General features: G+C 47.7%; 1 protein-coding gene across 3 annotated transcripts in view; it reads left to right on the top strand.

Moving 5' to 3' along the window:
- Positions 1-18518, top strand: part of nudt6 (nudix (nucleoside diphosphate linked moiety X)-type motif 6) — a 167717-nt gene that overhangs the window by 86536 nt on the left and 62663 nt on the right. For all 3 annotated transcript variants that reach the window (XM_070871819.1, XM_070871820.1, XM_070871821.1), the window contains exon 3: positions 2576-2631. In XM_070871819.1, the coding sequence (XP_070727920.1) occupies positions 2576-2631 (56 nt within the window). The remainder of the gene's footprint in view (positions 1-2575; positions 2632-18518) is intronic.

The following is an 18518-nucleotide window of genomic DNA, read 5'->3' as shown; positions in this document are numbered from 1 at the left end:
GAGCCTGCTCCGCCATTCAAAAAGATCATGGCTGATCTGGCCGTGGACTCAGCTCCACTTACCCGCCCGCTCTCCATAACCCTTAATTCCCTTATTGGTTAAAAATCTATCTATCTGTGATTTGAATACATTCAATGAGCTAGCCTCAACTGCTTCCTTGGGCAAGGAATTCCACAGATTCACAACCCTCTGGTAGAAGAAATTCCTTCTCAACTCGGTTTTAAATTGGCTCCCCCGTATTTTGAGGCTGTGCCCCCTAGTTCTAGTCTCCCCGACCAGTGGAAACAACTTCTCTGCCTCTATCTTGTCTATCCCTTTCATTATTTTAAATGTTTCGATGATAAGATCACCCCTCATCCTTCTGAATTCCAACGAGTAAAGACCCAGTCCACTCAATCTATCATCATAAGGTAGCCCCCTCATCTCCGGAATCAGCCCAGTGAATCTTCTCTGTACCCCCTCCAAAGCTAGTATATCCTTCCTTAAGTAAGGTGACCAAAACTGCATGCAGTACTCCAGGTGCGGCCTCACCAATACCCTGTACAGTTGCAGCAGGACCTCCATGCTTTTGTACTCCATCCCTCTCGCAATGAAGGCCAACATTCCATTCGCCTTCCTGATTATCTGCTGCACTTGCAAACTAACTTTTTGGGATTCATGCACAAGGACCCCCAGGTCCCTCTGCACCACAGCATGTTGTAATTTCTCCCCATTCAAATAATATTCCCTTTTACTGTTTTTTTCCCCCAAGGTGGATGACCTCACATTTTCCGACATTGTATTCCATCTGCCAAACCTTAGCCCATTCGCTTAACCTATCTAAATCTCTTTGCAGCCTCTCTGTGTCCTCTACACAACCCGCTTTCCCACTAATCTTTGTGTCATCTGCAAATTTTGTTACACTACATTCTGTCCCCTCTTCCAGGTCATCTATGTATATTGTAAACAGTTGTGGTCCCAGCACCGATCCCTGTGGCACACCACTAACCACCGATTTCCAACCCGAAAAGGACCCATTTATTCCGACTCTCTGCTTTCTGTTAGCCAGCCAATTCTCGATCCATGCTAATAGTTTGGGAACCATTCCAATCTTGGTCAATTTTAAATGGGCTAAGGTGTTCTGAGTGTATTAAGAAGTAGCAAGTAGCAGAACAAATCGTAGGAGTGCAGCTGAATCATTTTTTTCCAACTGTAGTGGGATCATGCAATAACAGAACAAAATACACAGTAACTCTGAAATTAAAAAAAAATACAGCCAAATTTTGAGACATCATACAGAAACTACTTTTAGGAGAATTTGTACAAGCTTGTAAAATTTACAGATCTTTGTACCAAAATCAAAATTAATAATTTGTTGAGCATTTCTGAGTAAACCATTAACAGAAAGCAGTTAAAATATATTGTTATGCACAAATAGATCACAGTTCTAAAATGTGCTCTGAATCCTTGGTGAAATCTGGCAGAGTTTCCCATGTGTTTACTGGACTAAGTATTTTTTTAAACATGGAACATTTGGTGCTTGGATCTGGATTCTGTATTTAAGTGTTATGCTTGGATCAAGAATGCCATTCAATGGGAAGTAGTTCCATACATTATACAGTTGGATTGGAGTTAAGCTTGGTGGCAATAGTCTTTCATTTGGAGTCACCCATGTTTATCTCTATCTATTATATAATAAGATAGAACAATTGCACAATTTTCCTTTCTGTAGCATCATACTTTGTGTCACACTTTGGAATTGATATTTCAGTAGCATGCTTCCTCATTCGATGTCAGCCGTGGCTCAGTGCTAACACTCCTGCCACTGAGTCAGAAAGTCATGGCTTCAAATTCCACTCCAGAGACTTGAGCACACAATTTAGGCTGACACTTCAATGCTGTACTGAGGAAGTGCTGCCCTGTCAGAGGTGCCGTCTTTCAGATGAAACATTAAAACAAGGCCCTGTCTGCCCTCTCAGGTGGGTATAAAAGATCGAATGGCACTATTTCGAAGAACAGGGGAGTTCACCCCGATGTCTTGGCAAATATTTGTCCCTCAACCAATGTCACAAAAACAGATTAAAACAGGTCATTATCCCATTGTTGTTTGTGAGAGCTTGTTGTGTGCAAATTGACTGCTGTGTTTCCTACATTACAACAGTTATATTTTGTAATGCATTCTGATAAGTTACAACACCTGCCTTTATTTTGTTATACCCTGTACTGAGAATTCAAACACAATTGTTATTCATTAAAACAGATTTATTAGCCTATCTTTATTGATCTACTTGCAGTAGGTAAAGAAAATACTTTATTTTCCAAAAACTAAAAAGCATGTACTTCATACTCCCTGGGAGATCTCTTAAAGGAGGGGGCCCCAGAGCAAATATTAAAGAGGGTTCTGTATAGGCACTTTCAGAGTGCTGCTGTGTGTAACTCCCAATAATAAAATTATAAATTCTTAAAGGGAATAAAATTGGAAAGTGCAGGTCAGTGGCCACCTCTTTCTCTCGCTGTGTCAAGCATTTGGTAATTTCCTGTGATTCACAAATCTCTACACCACCCATTCAGTTTTTGTTTCTTGTCCATCCTGCAGGTGCAGTGCTCGATGAAGCCACTGGTAAAGTTCTGGTTGTGCAAGATAAAAATAAGGTAAGTTGAATATTAATTATCCATTGACATTCTTGTCAGGAAGGCATGATCATGTTCCAAGAAAACGCCACTTACTGGGGCATGACAACATTTGTTTGATTGTTGCTGGCAAAACATCTAATAAGTCACCTATTTATGTACTGGTCAGTTAATTCATGCTAACGGAATGCACTTGCTGTATTTAAGTGTTCTTATTTTTGGAGAATAGGCAAAGCTGTAATTTACCTTTTGAGCATACACACTTAGCCTACAAATAACCTCATGATACAAACCCGTACACTATCTGGAATTTCCACACAGCACTGAATACAAGAATGTGTAAAACCTGGACACTAGCAACTGGTTTATTTTTGTTGAGGGGGAAGGAAAAAATATCAATAAATATATTTACATATCATCTCCATTTCCTTAGTGAAAGACTGTCATTGTTTTTTATGAATTGAGCTGATTAGGTGCGATAGAGCAGTTTAAGAAAAATAACGGTGAATTCTCCGATCCTACACTCTGGCCGTGATTTCGCCAACGGGTGCAAGTTGGGTGCGGGCGGCATCAGCGCCAGGAAATGCACTCCTGGCTCTAGCCTGCCCTCTGACAGCAATCTTCCATTGATTGGGCTTGTGAAGTCTGTCCTGTGGGGTTCCCGGCCAATTAACAGGAAACGGGCCTGATGACGTCATTTGACGACGCATCATCAGCAAGTTTCCTTTAAGGACCATGTCCACATTGATTTTGACAGTTCTTCTGTCAGTGTTCTGCAGCATTGGATTGCTGCAAACACTGACAAGCACTGCACAAAGGAGCATAGTTGCACCCAGGCTCCCCCATGACTCCCTCCAGATGCTTATAGCGGGAGTCACAGCACACAGGGAGGTTCTCAATGGACGGAAGAGACCTCCCCAGGACACCAACGCAGTCTGTGCACATTGCATAGGAGGGCACAAGCAGGACTGTTGTCAGGAGGACATGGCTGCAGTGGCACAAACCTTTCAATGATCTCAGTAGATCACGAAATGTTACTGCAAAGCCACACTCAACCTCATCCTGCTGTGCCACTCATCACATCCCCATCACTCTGCATTTTCTATCCTAGCACATGCTTACTCACACCAACTGACCTTGTACGTCCACACATCCATCTCTCTCTCTCTCTATCTACATTATCACTTCCCCATCTCATCAGTCACTCCTCATCCTTGTCCAATCATACCAACTAGCAGGGGTAGGTATTTGGGTGTTTTAGCTAATGTTCATGTAGACTTTCTGCTAATGTGTTGTCAAACATTGAAATCTTTATTTTGAACACTTTGTGTTCTTGGACAAATTTGTGTGCACCTTTGGAAGTGGCTTAGTGAGTTGTAGTGAATGGTCAGACATAAGGGTACCCCCTCAATGGTGATGAGTGTGAAAGGAATGGCTTGGGCATTGCAGGGATGGTTTATGGTGCTGGTGTGGGGTTGTGCCAACAATAGAGTTGGTGCCACATAATTTGGCAGCCAGGGTGCACAACATCAAGTGAAGTAAATGTAGCCATGGTGAGGCCATGCAGCAATATGGTCAGGTGCTGATGGCCTGTGCAGCATCAGGTGATTGCGGAAAAGGTTGGTGTTGGTGATGCTGGTGTGCCTGGTGATATTGGTGTTGGGGCTGATCGTAGTGGGATTCTGAGGACCAAAGTGAGATTTTGTCAAGGGCACCGATGCTGTTGGACTAGATGGCAGGTGAGGTTAAAATGATAGAAGTGATATGTCAATGGTGAGAGGTTGCTCCAATGAGGTGACAGTAAATAGAGAGTTCACTGCAAACACTTCCAACCTGCATACAGCTTAAAAGTTTCTTCCAATTCCTGAATGCTTCAGCTTCAGCTTCTGGGATTGGAAAGTGAACAGCTGTGAAATTGCAGCTTTTATACCACATCTGCAGCTGTCAACTTGCCAAAGCAACGGAGAGTCACTGAGAACCCAACTCCACTTACCTGCCGTGCCCCACGAGCGATGGCAAATGCGTCAAAGAGTTGGTAAAATTGTAAGTGCCTGCTTTTACTCCTCTTGAGTAGCATTCAACTACGTGTTAATGACCTTAATTAACTGACCTGCCACTGACTGTCGGGTCTGCGATCCACACACAGTCGTGACAGGTCCGAAACTCACATCGAGGCGGGTTTAGGGTGGGATCCTGACCCGCTGTCATTTTGGCAGTGGGCCCACACTCGCAGGGCTGGGATGAATCCGGCCTCCCAGTGGAGAATCTCAGACAGCTTCCACATAGAGGGATGGAGTCGGTGGCTAGGGAATAGAGTTGGTGGCGGGGACCAAAAACAATTGATTCAATCTTCCCAATATTTAGTTGGAGGAAACTGCTGCTCCTCCAGTACTGGATGTAAGACAAGCAGTCTGACAATTTAAAGACAGTGGAGGGGTCCAGATGGTGAGGTTGAGCTGGGTGTTGTCAGTGTACATGTGGAAACTGATACTTTGCTTTCCTGTAGCCCTGCAAATTTTTTTCCTTCAGGTACTTTCCAGTTCCCTTTTGAAAGCCACAATTGAGTCTGCCTCCACCACTCGCTGCACAAAAAGGTTTTCCTCATATCGTCTTTGTTTTTTTTACCAATCACGTTAAATCTGTGTCCTCTGGTTGTCAACCCTTCTGCCTATGGGTACAGTTTCTCGCTATCTATTTTTTCTGGACCCATCATGATTTTCAATACCACTATCAAATCTCCTCTCAACCGTCTCTGCTCCAGGAAGAACAACCCCAGCTTCTCTAGACTATCCACATAACTGTCGTCCTCATCCCTGGAACCATTCTTGTAAATCTTTTCTGCACCCTCTCTGAGGCCTTCGTATCCTTCCTAAAGTGCAATGCCCAGAATTGGACACAATACTTCAGTTGTGGACCAACCAGTGTTTTATAAAGGTTTTTGGGCTAGATTTTCCATTATTTTTGCATGCATAATGTTGTGTATGCAATAACTCAATAGACTGAATACTGTAAACGCCGAATAGGTACAAACCTGGCTCTATTTTATTAGGACCCAAAGTGATTACATTACAAGATGGCTGGCCTTTTATACCTGGCCGCACACCTGTGCGCACAGCCCAATGACCTCCAACAGTGGCGCCACCTGGTGGCTAGTAAACCCAAGCATACATACATGACAATATCCCCCTTTAAGATATTAGTAGCGGTCTTTTTACAAATTGAGACGGTCCGGGGCTTTCCGCTTCAGAGTTGAAAGTCTCAGTTCAAATTGGGCGAGCGTTCTGAGTCTGTTGTGACTGAGGGCTGGGTAGCCGATCTGATGGGAGTGGCAATGATCACGACAGGCATTGAAAGTCCAGATTCATTGACCATGTCAGTGATTAAAAGTCCAGATTCATTGATGACAGCGGAGTCCTCTGATAACTGTTTCTTCCTCAGACTGTTCCGGTTCATCCGTGTGCCGCAGCTTTATCTGATCGTCATGTATCCTGTATGTCTGCCCATTCTTGAGCTTAACGATAAACACTCTGTTACCCTCCTTGGCCGTAACAGTACCGGCGATCCATTTGGGACCGTGACCATAATTCAGTACAAACACAGGATCATTGATAGAAATGTTGCATGACACAGTAGCACGATCATGATACCCTTGCTGACTTTGACGTCTGTATTCGACATGATTATTCAAGTCGGGGTGGACGAGAGAGAGCCTGGTCTCTTCATCAATAGTTCAGCAGAGGAGACCCGGTAAGCGCATGGGGTCTTGTCCTGCAACTAAGCAATATGCGTGACAAGCGAGTTTGCAGTGAACCTTGAGTGACACGTTTCATATTCTGCTTCATGATTTGGACAGCACGCTCCGCTTGTCCATTGGATGCGGGTTTGAATGGTGCTGACCTCACATGTTTGATACCATTGAGTTTCATGAACTCTTGAAACTCCATACTGGTGAAGCAAGATCCGTTGTCACTTACAACAATGTCTGGCAGACCATGCGTAGCAAACATGATACGAAGGCTCTCAGTGGTAGCTGTGGCTGTACTGGATGACATGATTGTATACTCTATCCACTTGGAATAAGCATCCACCACAACTAAGAACATCTTTCCCAGGAAGGGACCTGCAAAGTCGATGTGGATCCTAGACCATGGTTTAGATGCCGCGACCACAGACTCAGCGGCGATTCCGCTGATGCTTTACTAAGCTGTATGCAAGTGTTGCACTGATGCACACATGCTTCCAGATTAGAATCAATTCCAGGCCACCATACATGAGACCTGGCAATGGCTTTCATCATGACAATACCGGGATGCGTGCTATGTAGATCATGCACAAATTTCTCTCTGCCTTTCTTGGGCATAACAACATGATTACCCCATAGTATACAATCTGATTGAATGGATAGTTCGTCTTTGCGACGGATGTAAGGTTTGGTCTCCTCACACATTTGCTTGGGTATGGCAGACCAATCACCACTAAGGATACAACGTTTCACAACCGATAATATCGGGTCCTGGCTGATCCAGGTCTTAACTTGTTGGGCTGTGACAGGGGTTCCTTCACTTTCAAAAACACCCATGACTAACAGTAGGTCTACCGGTTGTGACATTTCCACCTCCGGTATGGGCAACGGCACAATTCTCAGTGCCAGGTCTATGGTGAATGACATAATCATAGGCAGATAATGTCAGCGTCCACCTCTGGATGTGGGATGATGCATTGGTATTGATACCTTTGTTTTCCAAAAACAATGAAATGAGTGGCTTGTGATCTGTTTCCAGTTCAAACTGAAGACCAAACAGGTAATGATGCATCTTTTTAACCCCATACACACAGGCTAGTGCTTCTTTCTCTACCATGCTGTAGGCTCTTTCTGCCTTTGACAAACTTTTTGAAGCATATGCAACAGATTGTAATTTGCCCGACTCATTAGCTTGTTGGAGCACGCAACCAACTCCGTATGACGAAGCATCACAGGCCAATACTAGACACTTACACAGATCATAATGTACCAGCAGCTTGATCGAGCAAAGCGGATTAGTAGCTTTCTCAAAAGCTCTATCTTGAGATGCACCCCAAACCCAGTTGTCACCTTTTCTTAGCAGCATGTGCATTAGCTCTAATAAGGTGCTCAATCTAGGTAAGAAATTATTGAAGTAGTTGAGTAGGCCAAGGAACGAACGGAGCTCCGTCACATTCTGAGGCTTGGGTGCATTTTTGATGGCCTTGGTTTTAGAGTCCCTAGGCCTGATACTGTCAGCAGCAATTTTCCTCCCCAGCGAATTCGACTTCCGATGCCAAGATGCACTTCGAGCGTTTCAGTCTGAGCCCCACTTTGTCCAGACGATGTAGAACCTCTTCCAGGTTGTTCAGATGTTCGGCAGAGTCACGACCTGTGACCAGTATGTCATCTTGGAACACGACGCTTCTGGGGACGGACTTCAGTGGACTCTCCGTGTTCCTCTGAAATATGGCTGCAGCCGAACGAATTCCAAAAGGGCACCCGTTGTAGATAAACAGTCCTTTATGAGTGTTGATGCACGCAAGTTTCTTCGACGTGTCGACCAGCTCGTGTGTCATGTAGGCCGACATCAGATCCAGTTTTGTGAACGACTTCCCCCTGGCTAGCGTTGAAAACAGGTCATCAGCCTTCGGTAACGGGTATTGATCCTGTTTCAAAACTCAGTTGATCGTAACCTTGAAGTATCCACAAATCCCGACAGTGCCATCACTTTTTAACACGGGAACAATGGGGCTGGCCCATTCGTTAAATTCGACCGGTGATATGATCCCTTCACACTGGAGTCTGTCCAGTTTGATTTTGAGCTTCTCCCTCATCATGTACGCAACTGCCCGAGCTTTATGATGGACGGGTCTTGCATCCGAGTCCACGTGGATCTGCACCTTGGCTCCCGTGAAATTGCAGATGTCTGGTCCAAACAGAGAGAGGAACTGGCTCAGCACTTGAGCACATGGAGTATCCTCCTCTGACGACAATACTTTGATCTCGTTCCAGTTCCATTTGATTTTTTCTAACCAGTTCCTGCCGAACAGCATGGACCATTGCCTGGAACAATCCATAACGGTAAATTGTGAACCGCACCATCATACAACACCTTGATTACTGCACTGACAATCACCGTTATGAGTTCTTTAGTGTACGTACGCAACTAAGCATTGACTGGACTCAGCTGAGGCCTCAAACCCTTAGTATCTCACAGCCTGTCGAATGTCCTCTGGCTCATTATTGATTGATTCGCACCTGTGTCCAATTCCATCGATACCGGCACACCATTAAGTTTTACATTAATCATTATTGGTTGGCTCTTTGTTAGGAATGAATACAGTCCATACACTTCCTCCTCTGGTATCTCGGATTGCATATCCGGATCCGCGCTAGACTGGTCATCATCCTCCACGTGGTGTGTTGCAGCACGCTTGCTCAGTTGTGGACACGTGCGCTGGAGATGCCCCACTCTCGAACAGCCTTTACAAATATACTGTTTAAACTGACACTGATGATGCCAATGATTTCCCCCAAAACGCCAACACGGTGATAACGGATTCATTCCTGTTGGTGAACTTTGAGCAGCCACAGGTTTCGCGTAAGCAGTCGGGTAGGCCCTGCCATATGCAGCTCTGCCAAACGACGATACTATCTTGTTCACAGTAATTGCCGAGTTCCGATTTTTCAATGATATCTGCTTTAAGCTTTTGTCTGTCGGCATGCATGACTGGGCAATCGTGATGCCCTTGCTCAAATCCAGCGTCTCTGCTGCCAGTAGCTTACGCAGGATCACCTCGTGGTTGATATCGATTACAGAGAAGTCCCGCAGCATGTCTGCCAACGCAGTTTCGAACTTACATGGTCCAGCTAGACGTCTTATAACGGCAAAGAATTCCGATACATCCTGATCCTCAGAACGAATGTGCGTATAGAATTGATGTCTTGAGATGATGCCTTCATCTGGTTTGAGATGGTCACGTACCAGAGCACACAATGTTTCATAGTCCTTGTCCGTTGGACTTAAGAGCGAGAGGAGTTTCTTTTTGAGTCCATAGATTTTCGGACCGCAAACCGTGAGGAGGACCGCCCGGCGCTGAACCGCGTCTGCCTCTTTCTCCATTTTGTTGGCCACGAAGTACTGGTTTAAGCGGGCTACAAAGTCTGCCCAATCTTCTCCCTCCACAAATCACTCCAGAATTCCAATTATGCTCATTTTTGCATGCGAAGGTTCTTGTTACCTCGTCGCCAAATGTTATGTATGCATTAACTCAATAGACTGAATACTGTAAACTCCGAACAGGTACAAACCTGGCTTTGCTTTATTAGGGCCCAAGGTGATTACCTTACAATATAGCTAGCCTTTTATATCTGGGCGCCACACACGTGCGCACAGCCCAATAACCTCCGACAGTGGCGCCACCTGGTGGCTAGTAAACCGAAGCATATATACATGACACATAACGCCCACTTAATGCTCATTTTAACGCTGAAATGAGGTGTAACGCCCAGATATCGCCCATTTAGCCACAAAATGGAAATTGACGCCCACTTTTTGGATACTTATCGGCAAGCGTTACTTTTGCCATGTACATAACGCCGAGAAATACCACCCGCCCACTTTCTTTAGGCGGAATCATCAGAATGGCCGAACGCCATGCCCATAATATCGCCCAGCGTTACTTTCGCCACGTAATTAACGCTGAGACTCAATAATACCGACCGCCTACTTTTTTTTGCCGTAAAGATCATATTTGCCAAAACTTAACACCCAGTATATCGCCCAGCGTCACTTTCAGCACCTCGCACACATCTCGCCCATAGTATCGCTCGTCGAAAACACCGCTTTGAAAAAGTTGAACTTTCTGAACTAACCATAGCAGTGTGGACACCATTTTGTAAATCGCAGGACGCTTCATTGAAAAGGCTGCTTCAGCTTTGGGGGAGTTTGGATATACTCTGGAGTTCTTCTCAGGTGATGTGACGATCTGAACAGACATCTTTTCAAACTGTGGATGATTGAATTTTACTGTAGATGTCTTAGTGGGGAAATTTACTGCTTGTGAACAATCAGCATTATACTTTTATTGGAATGGGGCCAGCCATTTCTCAGCCTGCATCGATTACAACGCAGGTGCTGCAGAGTGCAAATGGCACAACGTCTAATGCACAGCATTATGTGCCCAATCCAAGACATGTCAGACTGATGACGAGGTCCAGACCATACACCCGCCGCTCTTACCGGGAGAAATGGTCTTACCTCGACTTATCCGAGAACACCTGTCTTCGGAGACTGCGCTTCCACAAAGTGGTTATCAGTGAGATATGCCAGCTCATCAGGGCAGATCTGCAGCCTGCCAGCACCTTCAGGACATCATTGTCCATCGAGGTCAAGGTCACCGTGGCACTGTCGTTCTACGCGTCCAGTTCCTTTCAGGCCTCCACGGTGGACATTTCCCATATGTTTCAGCATGCCACACATTGCTGCATTAGACAGGTCACGGAAGCCCTGAACGTGCATAGGATGGACTTTATCAGCTTCTCTATTACCAAGGAGGCTCAGACTGAGAGGGCTGGAGCATTTTACCCAATTGCTACGTTCCCCAAAGTGCAGGGAGCAATACACTGTACGCACATCGCCATGCGGGCACCTTCTCAGGACCCAGAAGTTTTTTGCAACAGAAAAGGATTTCATTCCCTGAAGGTCCAACTAGTTGTCGACTACAACCAGGCAGTGAATGCCAAATATCCGGGCAGCTTCGATGAGGCTCACATCCTGCGTGAGAGCACTGTATCTGACATGTTTACCAGTCAGCTACAAGGTCAATGCTGGATGCTTGGTGACAAACGATATGGCCTCGCCACCTGGCTGATGACTCCCCTGTGTGACACCCACACCGAGGCCGAGAAGCGATACAACCAGAGCCACAGAGACACACGCATTGTGGTCCAGAAAACAATAACTGTGCTTAAGCAGCGCTTTAGATGCCTGGAACACTCAGGAGGAGAGCTACAATACAACCTTGATCAGGTAGCTCAATTCGTGGTTGTGTGCTCCATGCTGCACAACCTGGCTATCAGGAGGGGACAAGAATTGCAAGAAGGGAATGATGGTCCACCTTAGGAGAGAGAAGAAGAGAACGAGGGGCTGGACGCTGACCTCGGACCAGACAATCCGGCTGACTATGCAACCATGCTCACGCCCCCCTCCAGACCGCAGGAAAGGGCCCGTGGTGGCTACACAGCTGCAAGACTCTTACATCAGCAGCTCATAAATTAGCAATTTGCCTGAAAGAACGTTGCTGTTATTGACAAAGCTGACACACTGCTGTGTGTGCAGCTCAGACATCAATGGTGGCCATCACCTTGGTGCTAGTTAAAGTTTAATTTGATTCAAGTTAAGTTTAATTATACCCTTTCATGTTAAGGAATCACCAATGTGTAACGGTCCAGCTATCTGAGACAATGCGCAACAAGGTTATATTGAATAAAAAACATTTAATATGACCATTGGTCTGAAGTCATAAGTATCACAGGCAAAAACACCCCACCCTCACCCCACTTTTTAGAACATTGACATCAATCAAATGGTCAACATGTCCAGCAACACAGAACACAAATGCAAACCAACAGGGTGGTCCCCTCTCCCCATACCTTACAACAAATTGCATACATCGAGATGGAGATATAACAAAGCCATCACCTGCAGACATGCATCTCACTTTCCTTCTCTCCTCCCCTTCTTCTCCCCACGTCTATCCCTTCCCCTCCTCGCTCCACGCCGCCTGGCCGAGGAGCTCCTCAGGCAGTGCCTCATTGGGAAGGGATGAAGGCAGAGCCAGTGGTCGCACGGATCTGGGAGCGGGGGGTACAGAGGTGGCAACATTATCGGATGCAGAAGCAGAATCTTGCTCCTGCTGCTCATGTGTCATTGGCACTGGGTGTGCGGAGCCTAGGGGTAGAGTGCCGCGCTCCAGGACCACTGGGAGGCTTGTGCCACCAGTGTTCCTGGCTATCGCCTCCAGGGCCTCCGCCATCCGCAGTACGTACTCGGTCATGGTGCCGGAGATGCTGGCCAGCAGTTGGGATATGCCCCCCAATGCCTCTATGATCTGGTCACCTATGTCAACAGTCCTTGGGTACAACTGTACCATCTCTTCACTCTCATATGGCACTCATGGAGCAGACCTGCCGCGTCCACGAAACATCCGCGGGGTCGGCGCCATCCTGGTGACACCTGGGGTGCCCTGTGGCGAGGTGATTGGGCCCAGTACCTCCAGAGTGGAGGTGGGAATGGCCGGAGGAGCACAAGATGGCCTTGGGGTGGAATGCCTTCTGGGGCCTGGTGATACAGGCTCCTCAAAGGCGGCGATCTTATCCGTGGAGAACGGACCCAGCTGATTGACGGGCGTGAATCGTGGCTCCTCAACAACAGATGTAGGATCGTCCGGTGAGTCTGGCCCCGTGCCCCCACCTTCTGGCCTCTGTGGTCTTGCCTTGGGACGCGCTGCTGGCTGAGCTGCAAAACACAAATGAGGTTATTAGAGGAGAAGGGGGTGCAAGGGTCACAAGGTAAGTCCAGCGCTACACACAGCATATGCACGGCAAAAGCACCACCGCTATCAAGATCACATTTCATGACCATCAGCACATTCTGCATTGCAATGATTCTCATGAGGCCAGCATTATATATAGGACACTTTTAGAAATCATCTATTATATATTATTGTTCGGATATGAGTGGATGTGGCATCTATTGACTTTAGATCACGCAATCGTGTATACTTTACTCACGTGGCATCACTTCAGGGTCTGCAACTGTCTGCGTGGCCGTCCGGAGGTTGCTCCCCACTAGTGCCAGCAACCGCTCTTCAATGTCAGTGATGTCACTGATGACTGGTGGCCCCCCCCCCCCCCCTCGATAGCTTCTTCTGTAAAAGGTAGCAGGACGACATGGCATGAGATAATTGCGTGATATAATTGCTAGGTACTGTCACAGAGACTGATACAACACATAAGCAACAGATGTAATCATGATTATTATGTTAATTATCATTCTTTACTTAAAGACGTGCACATTAACCGCAGGCTTTGAGTACAACATTCTCGGCAAAAGTGAAAGACCTCACATCTGATGGTAGTCGCTCATGACTCTTACAAATCAAATTATATAAATACATAAGTACATGTAAATACATTTAATACTTACTCTTGCGGATCCAACAAGGTCATTCCATTGCTTTCGGCATTGGTTGCCCTCACACACCTCGTTGGTCGCCAACGAGACCACCTCGGCTATCTCACCTATATCCTCTGGTGGGCCTTTAGGATGGGCTTCCCACGCCCTCTGTGTGTCAAAGCGTGACTCGACCTCCTGCATGAGGGAGGCATTAGCCTCGTCCGAAAACCTCCTCGCACTTTTGCATCTTCCAATGTGTTCCTCTCCCACCTCACTGCTCTTGCCAGCGTCAGTCTCCACAGCGTGCTGTGTTGCCTCTTCCACTCCCTCCTTTATAGGCACCAAATTCAGGAAAATACCTGGCTGGTAAAAGCTACGTTTTTTGGCACAATTTGCTATAAAGCTCGAAACTCTCCTTCCTCCCAAAGCACGGTAACCATGGACACAATGCGAGCTGAGGCTGGAAAGTGAAACATGCAGCCAGCTCGCAACATATTAAAACATATTGCATCAACTTACCTCCAATTAGTAAAGTCCCCCTCCCCGTCACTCCCGATGCCGATCCTCGCTCCTATCCCGGTAGGGCCTCCCGGTCTGCTTCCCCCGCCCATACCTAGCCCCGAGTGCCTTGCCGGTCTGCTTCCCTAGCCCGCCCCGAGTGCCACGCTGGTGCCGGTCCCACCCCCCCTCCCCAGCCCCGAGTGACTTGCCGAGCTGGTCCCACTCTCCCGCCCCTGGCCGAAGGGCTTGCCGGTCTGCTTCCCTAGCTCGCCCCGAGCCCCTTGCCAGTGCCGGTCCAGCTCCAGCTCTCCTGCCCGCCCCGAGTGCCTTGCCAGTCCAGCTCCCCCCCCAGACCCAACCCCGCGTGTTTTGCGGGTCTGCTCCCCACCCCCCCCCCAAGCCCCTTGCCGGTGTCGGTCCAGCTCCCCCAGCCCGAGTGCCTTGCCGGTCCCGCTCCTAGCCCAGGCCAAATGGCCTCCTGGTCTGCTCCCCCGCCCCTATCCCAGGCTGGGTGGCCTCCGGGTCCGATACCCCGCCCCCCTATCCCAGGCCGAATGGGCTCCTCCCTCCCGGTCCCTGAACCTAACTACACCAAAAGGCTTCCCCCCACTCCTCCTCTCTCTCCCCTCCCCCCCCCCCCCCCCTCTCTTACCTTTCCTGCTGCCGCTGTCCGGGCATCTGCTGCACTTACCTGTGGCGATTTCTTTAACTCTCCAGAAGGTTTTTCTGCAGAGGCCACATATGTTGGCCTAAGAAAAACTGGAGTAACCCTCAGCTGGCCAAAGCTCCCTAATTGGCCAGAATTGGCACGGGTGGCAGGTTACACCCGCTTTGGCCGAAAAAAAACGTTACTAAAAAAATCGTAACAAATTAACTGGTGCAAATTGATTGGGGAAACGTTTCTTTTTAAACTTAGGCCAAAAAAAGCGGCTTATTCCAAAAAACCGCCGCAAATCACGAGGGAAAATTGAGCCCTATGCCTTTATTTATGAAGCCCGGGGATCCCATATGCTTTTTAACTGCTTTCTCAACCTGCCCTGCCAGTTTCAACAATTTGTGCTCACATACCCCGCCAGGTCACTGTGTTCCAGCACCCCCTTTAGAATTGTACCCTTTAGTTTATATTGCCTCTCCTCGTTTTTCCTACCAAAATGCATCATTTCACACTTTTCTGCATTAACTTTCATCTGCCACGTGTCTGCCCATTTCACCAGCCTGTCTATGTCTTCTTGAAGTCGATCACTATCCTCCTCACTGTTTTATACTTTTAAGATTTGTGTCATCTGCAAATTTTTAAATTGTGCCCTGTACACTCAAGTTCAAGTCATTAATATATATCAAGAAAAGTAGTGGGCCTAGAACCGACCCTTGGGGAACACCACTGTATACCTTCCTCCAGTGCGAAAAACAACCGTTCACCACTACTCTCTGTTTCCTGTCATTTAGCCTATTTCGTATCCATGCTGCCACTGCCCCTTTTATTCCATGGACTTCAACTTTGCTGGCAAGCCTGTTATGTGGCACTTTATCAATCGCCTTTTGCAAGTCCATGTACACCACATCAACCGCATTGCCCTCTCTGTTACCTCATCAAAAAACCCAATCAAGTTAGTTAAAAACGATTTGATTTCAAAAATCCATGCTGGCTTTCCTAAATTAATCCACACTTGTCCAAGTGACTGTTAATTTTGTCCTTACTTATTGTTTCTAAAAGCTTTCCCACTCATCATCATAAGCAGTCCCTTGAAATCGAGGAAGACTTGCTTCCACTCCAAAAGTGAGTTCTCAGGTGACTGTACAGTCCAATACAGGAATTACAGTCTCTGTCACAAGTGGGACATAGAAACATAGAAAATAGGTGCAGGAGTAGGCCATCCGGCCCTTCGAGCCTGCACCACCATTTAATAAGATCATGGCTGATCATTCACCTCAGTACCCCTTTCCTGCTTTCTCTCCATACCCCTTGATCCCTTTAGCCGTAAGGGCCAGATCTAACTCCCTCTTGAATATATCTAATGAACTGGCATCAACAACTCTCTGCGGTAGGGAATTCCACAGGTTAACAAGTCTTTGAGTGAAGAAGTTTCTCCTCATCTCAGTCATAAATGGCTTACCCATTATCTTTAGACTATGTTTCCTGGACAGACAGTGATTGAAAGAATGGGTGGGTGGGGAGCCTTGTTTACCGCACGCTCCTTGCATTGTCTGCGCTTGATTTCTGCATGCCCTCGGCGACGAGACTCGAAGTGCTCCATGCTCTCCCGGATGCTCTTCCTCCACTTACGGCGGTCTTTGGCTAGGGATTTCCAGGTGCCGGTGGGGATGCCACACCTCATTAAGGAGGCCTTGAGGGTGTCCCTGTAACATTTCCTCTGCCCGCTTGGGGCACGCCTCCCATGTAAGAGTTCAGTGTAGAGTGCTTACTTTGGGAGTCTCGTGTCGGGCATGCGGACGATGTGGCCCGCCCAACGGAGCTGGTCAAGTGTGGTCAGTGCTTCGATGCTGGAGATATTGGCCCGAGCGAGAACATTGATGCCAGCGCGTCCATTCTCCCAGTGGATTTTCAGGATCTTGCGGAGGCAGCACTGGTGGCGCTTTTCCAGCGCTTTGAGGTGTCTACTGTGTATGGTCTACGTCTCTGAGTCATATAGGAGGGCGGGCATCACTACTGCCCTGCAGACCATAAGCTTGGTGCTAGAATTGCAGTCCTGCTCTTCAAATACTCTCTTCCGTAGGCGACCAAAGGCTGCACTGGTGCACTGGAGGCGATGTTGGACCTCGTCGTTGATGTCTGCCCTTGCAGATAGTAGGCTCCCGAGGTATGGAAAATGGTCCACGTTGTCCCATGCCTCACCGTGAATTTTGATGACCGGGGGGCAGTGTTGTGTGGCGGGGTCAGGCTGGTGGAGGATCTTTGTCTTATGGATGTTTAGTGTAAGGCCCATGCTTTTGTATGCCTCGGTGACGATGTTGACAATGGCTTGGAGTTCGGCCTCTGAATGTGCGCAGACACGACTGTAGTTCGATGACAGAGGATGGGACGACCTTGGATTTAGCCTGGAGACGATGAAGGTTGAGCAGGTTCCCATTGGTTCTATAGTTTATTTCCACTCTAGCGGGGAACTTGTTGAGAGTGAGATGAAGCATTGCAGTGAGGAAGATTGAGAAGAGCATTGGCGCGATGATGCAACCCTGCTTGACACTGGTCCGGACGTGGGTTGGGTCTGTGGTGGATCTGTTGGTCAGGACCACGGCTTGCATGTCGTCGTGGAACAGGTGGAAGATGGTGACAAACTTCTGGGGGCAGCCAAAATGGAGGAGGATGCCCCATAGTCCTCACAGTTGACCGTGTCAAAGGTCTTTGTGAGGTCAAAGGCGGCCATGTACAAGGGTTGGTGCTGTTCTCTACATTTCTCTTGCAGTTGTCACGCGGTGAGGAACACGTCCGTTGTACCCCTTAGTAGACGGAATCCGCATTGTGACTCTGGGAGAAGGTGGTTGAGGATTCTTGCGATGACTTTCCCAGTGGCCGACAGCAGGGAGATTCATCTGTAGTTGCCACAGTCGGATTTGTCCCCTTTTTTGAAGATGGTCACGATTACGGCATCTCTGAGCTCTCCCGGCATGCTCTGCTCCTTCCAGATAAGAGAGATGAGGTCATGCATTCGTGCCAATAGTCGTTCTCTGCCATACTTTAGTGCCTCAGTGGGGATTCCATCTGCTCCTGATGCCTTGTTGTTCTTGAGCTGACAGATGGCCTTTTCTACCTCATGCAGGGCTGGGGTTTTGCTGAGATGGTGGCGGGTAGCATGCTGCGCGATGAAGTCGAGGACACGCGTGTCGAAGGCACAGTCTCGGTTAAGGAGATCTTCGAAGTGCTACTTCCAGCGGGCCCTGACTGTCTCCGTGTCCTTAATGAGTGCCTCCTCGTTCTTGGCCAGCAGTGGGGTGGGGCCTTGGGTGATTGGGCCTTAGGTGGATTTAACTGAAGTGAAGAATCCTCGCATGACATGGCTGTCGGTCAGCTGCTAGATCTCCTGTGCTTTCTCCACCCACCAGCTATTCTTTAGGTCGCGGGTTTTTTGTTGGACTTTGGCCTTCAGCCGCCTGTAGAGCTGCTTTGCTGCACCCGAATTGGGTTGCAGCCTTAAGTTGCAGAAATGCCTTGTGCTTGTGGCTTATTAGCTCCTGGACGGTCTCGTCAAACCAGTCTTGGTGTTTCCT

The sequence above is a fragment of the Pristiophorus japonicus genome, chromosome 2 (genome assembly GCF_044704955.1).
Source record: "Pristiophorus japonicus isolate sPriJap1 chromosome 2, sPriJap1.hap1, whole genome shotgun sequence".
Classification (NCBI taxonomy): Eukaryota; Metazoa; Chordata; class Chondrichthyes; family Pristiophoridae; genus Pristiophorus; species Pristiophorus japonicus.
This window is presented reverse-complemented; position numbering and strand designations above follow the sequence as displayed.